Source organism: Eptatretus burgeri, chromosome 7 (assembly GCF_056783735.1).
Source record: "Eptatretus burgeri isolate ZD-2024b chromosome 7, Ebu_testis_v1, whole genome shotgun sequence".
NCBI lineage: Eukaryota > Metazoa > Chordata > Myxini > Myxiniformes > Myxinidae > Eptatretus > Eptatretus burgeri.
The window spans coordinates 34519547-34528112 of NC_140967.1; the positions used below are offsets into that span (position 1 = coordinate 34519547).

The 8566-nt window shown below is 39.1% G+C and overlaps 2 protein-coding genes across 7 annotated transcripts in view; one reads left to right on the top strand and one right to left on the bottom strand.

Annotated features, from left to right (window-relative positions):
• The window catches only part of LOC147023007 (serine/threonine-protein kinase PAK 1-like), a 93700-nt gene extending 86898 nt beyond the window's left edge, over window positions 1-6802 (top strand). For 5 of the 6 annotated variants that reach the window (XM_085888018.1, XM_085888017.1, XM_085888020.1 and 2 more), the window contains 4 exons: window positions 3798-3897; window positions 4089-4285; window positions 5556-5693; window positions 6152-6802. In XM_085888018.1, coding sequence (XP_085744144.1) covers window positions 3798-3897; window positions 4089-4285; window positions 5556-5693; window positions 6152-6235 — 519 coding nt within the window. In that variant the 3' untranslated portion in view covers window positions 6236-6802. The remainder of the gene's footprint in view (window positions 1-3797; window positions 3898-4088; window positions 4286-5555; window positions 5694-6151) is intronic. The other variant, XM_085888022.1, reaches the window with a different exon arrangement.
• The window catches only part of LOC147023008 (growth arrest-specific protein 6-like), a 140097-nt gene continuing 138240 nt past the window's right edge, over window positions 6710-8566 (bottom strand). The window contains exon 15 of the mRNA XM_085888016.1: window positions 6710-8566. This exon is cut by the window's right edge and continues 653 nt beyond it. The gene's annotated coding sequence lies outside the window, so the exon portion shown is untranslated.

Sequence of the window (8566 nt, forward strand, 5' to 3'; positions counted from 1 at the left end):
TTCTGGAGCGATCAATGCAGCATTCCAGAATTCCTGTTGCTTACACACTGCCTGGGGGATTTTTTTTTCCCACGAGGAGAGTTTAAGGCAGCGTTCCATTGCCTTGTCACCGCCCAAATGAAGGTCTTCTCCCATGACCAACAAAGGCTTTTATCGCAGGAGTAACAAATCAGCCAAGGTTTCTTGATGCAGTAATATCATTGTTGTAATAATAACGTGATGTTAATAATGATAGTAGTAGTAACTATAATTGTAACACTGCAATCCCTTTGTCTTGACTGAAAAGTTACTGGATTAAAGCGGCGTACTGATAACTGCTAGCAAGCCCTAACTAATTCACTGGGGCTGGGGGTTGGAGGTGGAGAAGAAGGTTGTGGGGGTAGGAAGAGTTGGAGTGAGGTTGAGGGATCAAATAAAGATCTTCTCCCATGGCCAAAGAAGACTTTTATCATGGGAGTAACAAATTAATCGAGGTTTCTTAATACAGTAATATCGTTTTTGTAATAACAATAATGTAATGTTAATAATAACAATAATAATAATAGGTGAGGGGATTCTGTGGAGGGTAATCTTTGTGATAATGTAATTGCATTAACACCTGCTCTTTATGTGAGCTCAGAAGATGAGTTATCAACCATGTGTATGCTGGGCTTGAAGAACCGTCCAATCATACAAATTCTTAGTGGTTGGCTTCACGTGCGATTTTTAACCACAACAAATAACATGGTTAATTTTCTCAACAGTAAGATCATCGGGTCTTCCTTTCACTTACATCGTCTTACACCATCAAAAGTGTCGATTATTTGGCCGATCATAACCTATCTGCCCTTTATCCACCTGAGTTTCTTAACTCAATAAATTTTTCAGCTCTTCCAGTGCACAAGATGTCACTGAATGTTAACACTCCCATCATGCTGTTGTGAAATCTCAATCTCGAAATGGCCAATGTAACGAAACATGTTACATCTCGATTCTTAACCAAGGTCACCGATCGTCTTCTAGAGGCGTGGATGCTCGATGGTGAGGGTGCCGGGTCTATTCTCCTTATTCCTATAATTCTTCTTTCTCCATCACATACGGATCTTCCTTTCCAATTCTGCCGATGATAGTTTCCAGTCACACCGGTCTTTGTGATGACTATCAACGAAAGCCAGGGCCAGAGCCTGCGGTGGTAGGAAGTTCTGCTTCCCACCCGTGTTTTTACACCTGAACAGTTGTACGTTGCAACGAGTGGAGTGGAAGACCAACTTCGATCTGTGCATCTTCGTCAACCAGAATGAATTCTGGATAAGGAGAGGGACTGAACATTCTGCAGGCCGACGAACTCGCAATGCTGTTTTTAGTGACATCGTATAAACTCAGGGGAAGATCCAGAGTGAAATTTGGAGGATTAATCCCAAGAAAATGCTGCTTTAAAAAAACAACTTTAAGTGGACTAATTTGACTCATATCATGAAACAAAACCTTTTTATACAAATATATATTTGTTCATTACAACAAATATAAATGTCAATATTAGGCCTTTTTAGTAAATATACAACAGTAAATATAAATTTCAATCCCACTGTTCCCTCCAGATCTTTAAAACAGTTGTTCACCATCACCTCTTGTCTTCCCCCATCCAAAACCTCGATCTTTTCTACCTCAATTAATCCATCCTAAACTGACCTCCTTCAAATTCCCTGCTTTTCTTCCTGAATGTTCCTGTAGTGTCCATCTTGTTTACTCCATGTACCCCACCTCATCCCTCCCCATTCCACAGATCTCATGTCTCTGTTCCCCAATGTTTTGTCCTTTCCTCTCTCACCCTATTGTCTCCTGCTCCCCTTCTTATACTTTCTGTGTGAAGTCATATACTTTCTTGTAAGAGTCAAGGTTCTTATATGAGCCTTGATATTGTGCATATATATATATATATATATATATATATATATATATATATATATGTACACTATTGCATTCACATATAAAATGATTTACTCAGGGACCCTCATTCCCCTTTCTGTCCTCAATGTGCCACTGAAATAAAACATGGGTTTTAAATTTTTTTTTTTTTTTTTTTTTTTTTACTGATTACTGATTATGACTTGTTCACCATCACAAAGCACAAATTATGCCAATGGAAACAAAGGTGATGCCCCGAGAATGCAAATTCACAACGTTTGTTTCAATGAGATTTATAAAACAACGAGTTTTTATTTCATGATGGTCATTTTCATTCACCATCATTGGCCCTTCAATTTTGCAATTTCTCATTTATTTTCACTTCATCGTCTGATCTCTGGGAGCATAAAACAAATCATTCACATTATTTTTTGGCAATAAGTGGGCAGATAACCAAAATTCATGCAAGGTTGTTAGCAGTAATCATAAACTTCTGGGAGCATGCTACCCAGGCAAAAATGCTACAGTTAGAACTATAGTATGTGAGAGTTGTACTCTCATAGAGTATAGTTGTTAACAGGTCCTACTGCAGAAGTCTGCAGAGAATTACTACAGGAAAGGAATGCTATTTTTGCCTGGGAAGCAGCAGTTCGTTGCCTATACACCGGCCAAACAAAGGGAGGGTTTTCTGTTCCGTGGGTCACTGCTACTTCATTTAAAAATAAATTGATGTTTCCTTGTGTCCTTACACTGCATGCAATATATTATAATGTTCAAACTTCTCAAATAAACTGAGATCACTGTTTTTTTATTTGTAAGTAAACAAATAATTGGATTCATGAGAAAAGTTAAGTGATAATGGGATATGAATATCAATTGCCGAATGCATGTCAAAGGAAGGAGTGCTAACATGATAGTCTGATCACACCTCGTGTGGCATGCACAGTCAAATAACTTGTCACAGAGTCAGGAATACCCAGGTCAACCGTACATCACATTGTGCAATTGAGGATCCGAGGAAATTGCAAAATGTGTTTCACATATCCTCACAGAGGAATCCAAATTGAACAGCTTGCTTGGTGTCAACACCATATTGAGCACTTTCATCGTTGAGATGACACTTTCTTGGAACAAATTATTATTCAGGCGTCAACCTGGGATGAGGAACATGTTCACTTCTGCTTGCTCTTTACAGAAAAGATATACTCTAACTTTCCCGTTTATTCATTGGAGCAATTTCAATTCGTGTAGAGATGGATTGGTTTTGGTCTGGTGATTGCACAAATGACTTATAGTGGGGCAACTTAGCGAAATATAGCATAACAATTGTGCATTTTGTGAGGAAAGCACCAAATTTGGCACACTAGTAGCCTATCATATTATGAACAGATTTGGATATTGGGCCATCTCAAATTCAGCCGCTGATGGCTGTGGCAGCCATTTCCCACTGAGATGGCCCAATATCCAAATCTGTTCATAATATGAGAGGCTACTGGTGTGCCAAATTTGGTGCTTTCCTCACAAAATACACAATTGTTATGCTAAGTTGCCCCACTATTATCTGAAGAAAGAAAACAGCTGAAACCAAGTATACAAATAACTGATCTTGAATTCATCACCTATTCAGACATGTGCAATGCTCCAGATCTAAATATCTTTGATTTATGAAAGACAATCATGTCGAGTGTCGATATTTGTTCAATAGAACTACCACATTGGAATCTGTACCAAAACATTTACCTTTTTTTCCATTGATATAAGTCAATAATATTATTGTGTTCAACGCAACTAACTAACGAACAACGAAAATATCCAAATGCACTTCTTCCATCCTTGAGCATATTTTGATAAATAACAGAATGGAACAAAAATTCCTCTTTTGCTGCACTAATCTCGTGGGCCTTTGTACGCAGTGTTTACAAGCTCTGGAATTCCTGCACTCCCGTCAGGTGATCCATCGAGACATTAAAAGTGATAACATTCTGCTGGGCATGGAAGGTGCGGTGAAGCTCAGTAAGTGAGAGCAGGAGTTTCATTCAGATTGACAAGAAGTAGCGATTCTACTTCACTTGCAACTGGTTGTATAATATTTTGAGGCCATTTCCTTTTGTTTCAAGACTTGGGAACAGCAAACTAATGAAAATTCCTTGACATTCAAAATGTGCAAAATACTTTTTGATTGATTTTATTCTTTTTGTCCACAGCCGATTTTGGCTTCTGTGCACAGATCTCCCTTGAACAAAACAAGCGCAGCACCATGGTCGGGACGCCATATTGGATGGCACCTGAGGTCGTGACCCGGAAGTCATACGGGCCCAAGGTGGACGTGTGGTCATTAGGAGTGATGGCGATTGAGATGGTTGAAGGAGAGCCACCATATCTTAACGAGAATCCACTCAGGGTGAGAAATCGTGAACAGCAAATGATCTTTATGGAAAAAAATTATGCATTGCAATAGATTTTTAGTGAACATTATTAAGACGCTGAAATGCAGAGATAACGGTGTAACCTTGGGGACACATGCCATTGTTTTGTTTTTTTTGTCAAATACAATGGAAATTTTTGGGGGAATTTCCACTGTATTGCTTTTTTCCTGTGTTCAGGTTCTCTGTGTATACTTGTACGTAGATAATAATAAATAAACACCATTCCTTTCATGCTGTGATGTGTATAGGGCTGCTGAGGCAATTTCATTTAGTGAAAGAGTAGTTTTGGACAACAGGTTGCCACTCAGACACAGGATACTCAAATAGCTTTTTATCACAGTAAGCTGGTACTCATTTTGCCAACCTCAGAAGGATGACAGGCTGAGTCAACCCACTTGGTGTTACTTCAATGGAACAAGGGCTCAAACTCGGACCCTAAGATTTTAAGCCAGCCGCCTTAACTGCTAAGCCAACACCAGGCTGTAATGAGAAAATGCAACATCATATTTCTGCTGTGATTTCCTCAAGAGGAAGTCTTTGAGATGAATTTTACTGAAATCACAGCAAAAATAAGATTTAATTCTTATTTATTACTATTTTGAGCTATTATTTCATTTAAATCCATTCAAGGATACTTTCATTGAATGAACTATTTACAGATCACCTGCATGAACTGTAGTCAGCTCATTCAGCTAATCTGTGATGTTTATAGAATTCCTGATAAAGTTTAAAATATGTTTCAGAATTGTGTTTGGACCAAACCTTTATTTTCCTTAAGATGATGCCATTATGCCCTCCAAGGATGTATAAACACGGCACTGTATCTCAATTTAAGCATAAATTTGTTCCCCCCCCCCCCACCCCAAAAAATCCATGCAAAACAAGCCACATTCATACGCTGTTGGGGTTTACTCCCTACAATAACCTTCCAAATCCTATGGATCTTTTGGCCATGTTAGAAACAAGTTATCTTTTATCAGGAATTTGTGTTGTCAGGGATGGACTGTAAAAATGAAGGAGGCCAACAGAAGATCACAGTCTCCCCCTGTGATCTCTTGACCTCTTCTATTTTTTTCTTTCCCTCTACCCCACTCTCCGACACTCCTTTTTCTCTCCTCTTTTTTTTTTTCCACATTAAACCTCTCTTCGCTTTCCCTCAAATAACTCATTTTCAGGACACCCCAATTTTCACTGAAGAGGTGCAGTTGACATTGTTTTGATGTAAGAATCTCAACCTTTCCTCAGGCGCTGTACCTTATCGCGACTAACGGCACACCAGAGCTGCAGAACCCCGAGAAACTCTCTGAGTCCTTCCGTGACTTCCTGTCGTGCTGTTTGAATATGGACGTTGAAAAACGCAGCTCGGCCAGCCAACTGTTAAAGGTACCGCTGCCTGGGTGACACCTCAACAACAAAAGTGCACATCAAATAAATTGATGTAGTGAGCTACTTGAATACTACAGACAGACTGATTGAATTACAGACAGACAATGAGCTACAGACAGACTGATTGAATAATCGGTGTGTTTACAGTAGAAAGGAAGAAAAGCTGGGCAAACACATAAAAGGAAATTCAAACTTGCTTAATGGTATGTCGTATGTATACCATAGTGTGTAAGCTCATGAGTAAGGGCATCAAATCATGCAGCGATTAAATCACTACCTCAATGAAAACAGAAATTCACTCAATTTCCAAACTTGATGGTCAAAAAGTTTCAAACATGTTCTAACTAGGTTTACAATGTGAGGTAGTGGTGGAGACAAACATGGTGCAGCAATTTTACCCGTTTAATTTCTAAGTCAGCAATTCTTTTTCTTTTTTTCATTTATTCCATCCACAGCATGCTTTCCTGAAGCAAGCGAAGCCGCTCTCCAGTCTGACTCCGGTCATCATTGCCGCAAAAGAATCATTAAAGAACAATTAGCGATGAAAACTGCAGTTCCATCACCATCTTCAGAATTTGTTCCAAACAATCATTCACAGGTGTTTCTAGCTCAAGGATACTGTGGAACGGATCCAGAACTTGAGAACTATAAGAAGAATAGAAACCCATCTGGTTACATTGCAAAAGAGTTTTGAAATATGGTCAAAAGGTCACCGTCGTCGTCTGTGAGATGAACATTGTTTCCTGACCCTGTTGGTACCTTGACACTCCCATGTTCCACTCAAACAAGCATGGTTGTGAGGCTTGCTTGTTGATTTTTTTTTTTTAAACCGAGAAAACATCCACTCCCTTAGGAAGCATTGGCAAGTCATCTTCCCGTGGCGGGGGGGGGGGGATTTTTTTTTTGTTTGTTTGTTCCCATGACCTGATCCTGGGTACTACCAACACGTATGCAAAACTTGGTGGAGATTGGCCCAGTCCTGGTTTTTTTTTTTCTATGATTTTCTGATGCACACACACACACACACACACACACACACACACACACACACACACACACACACACACACACACACACACACACACACACACACACACACACACACACACACACACACTTGCTTTATTTAATATAGTAGGATGGACATTTTAAGCATCTTGGCCTGTTGTGCTCGAGTCAGATCGCCAGACTTGTCTTCTTGTTTTTTAACCACTTGTAACTTGACTTGAGAGTTATTATATTATAGGATGAAGATCAGACAGGACTCAGGAATAACCTTTGGACTGGAGTCTTTAAAGCTGCATGTCAATCAAGTTAATTTTTGAGTCATCGTTAATTTTAATATCAACTACCAAGAAAATGGGCACAAGGTAAATGAGAGTTGGGGGTGGGGGGACAGAGGGAAAACTGACATCACTCTGCTTCAGGTTTTTCTTCCAGTGCCATTGAAAGGATGGGATGCAAGAGTTTAAAAATCATGACAACTCCAGCCTTGTTCGGATGTTTGCCAGATTTTGGTTTGTGAGTAAAACATCTGATATTGCCAGAGCCTTGAAATGATGTCAAGAGCTGTGATGGGTACTAATGTTTTGTGAGTGTACCTTACAAGTTCGCACCCACGAAACAAGTAATGTGTTGCCCAACCTCCAAACTACCCTAGTGGTGCTGGGTATACATAATCCCCAGATCTTCTTCCAAGTATGGCAACTTATAAAACTCATCGGCCATAAATAGTTTGTTATGTCATTTGGTTTCGTTCCAGCAATCTTGTGACTAAACAATATTCTTCAAAAATATAGTATTATTCATGGTTTTATAAAATGTAAAGTTCTCCATGTGAAATAAAAGAATAATAATGTAAAGAGTTTTCCCACACCTACAGTTTTTTTTTAATTTCGATCTAAATAGCATACTCGTTTTCAGATGTGCAAATGGCTGACAAAGCTGATACGGTTTATATTATATTGCAATCATGTGATAGATCATAAGTAGGGATGAGGAATGACAAAGGTGGTGGTGCACTGCCTGTTTGAAGCCCTGAAAGTGAAGAGTGCGATTGAACTGTTTCAGGAATGCAGTTCCACAACTGGGAGAAAAGAGGAATGAAAGAGTGGAGGTCTGCAGCAAGCCAGGATTTTTTGGAGTTTAGCAAGGAAGGGTTTACTGGAAGAATGCATACATCATGGAGGAGCTGGAGAGGGTTAGAGGGCTGAGAGAGCAGATGAGCGAGACCAGAGGAGAGTCGATGACATACAGAAGACAAATAAAAGAAACCGCAAGGGGGGGGGGGGATAAGCAAACAGCACAGTGCCACACAGAACTTTAATCGACCTAAAGTCTCAGGTTTTCAAATTAGAGATACAAAGGATACCATTAATAATAATTATATGAAAAATATATTTTGCATATATATTTTTATTTCTCGGATAAAAGCTGTAACGTATAAACGTAAGCTTCATTCATAGATCTCATTTGGTGCCACCATAAAACTGGCTTTTGTTCTTAAAATTTTGACCATAAAACACAGATCTGAGTGCCTGTATAAAATGGGTTTAAAAGTCAAAGTAATTGCCTTTGTTTTTCTCAAAATAAAGTAGAACAAAAATATGTACACATTGTGTAAGGAGGATATGACCATTGTTTGGGTGGCATTGTATAGATCAAGTGAACGAGGGCACAACTTTTGAAAAAGTTTTTTTTTTCTCTCAAATGCAAGTAAGGTATGCAGATTAACCATTTTCGTGGAGATTTCTTTTTGGTAACCAATACCCGTGATCACGTTTCCTACTCGAACGCATGTGCTGAAAATCAAGATGGTGGCAAGTCGGATAACAAAGGAGATGGAACAGTAATTATCGGATATCCGGTCA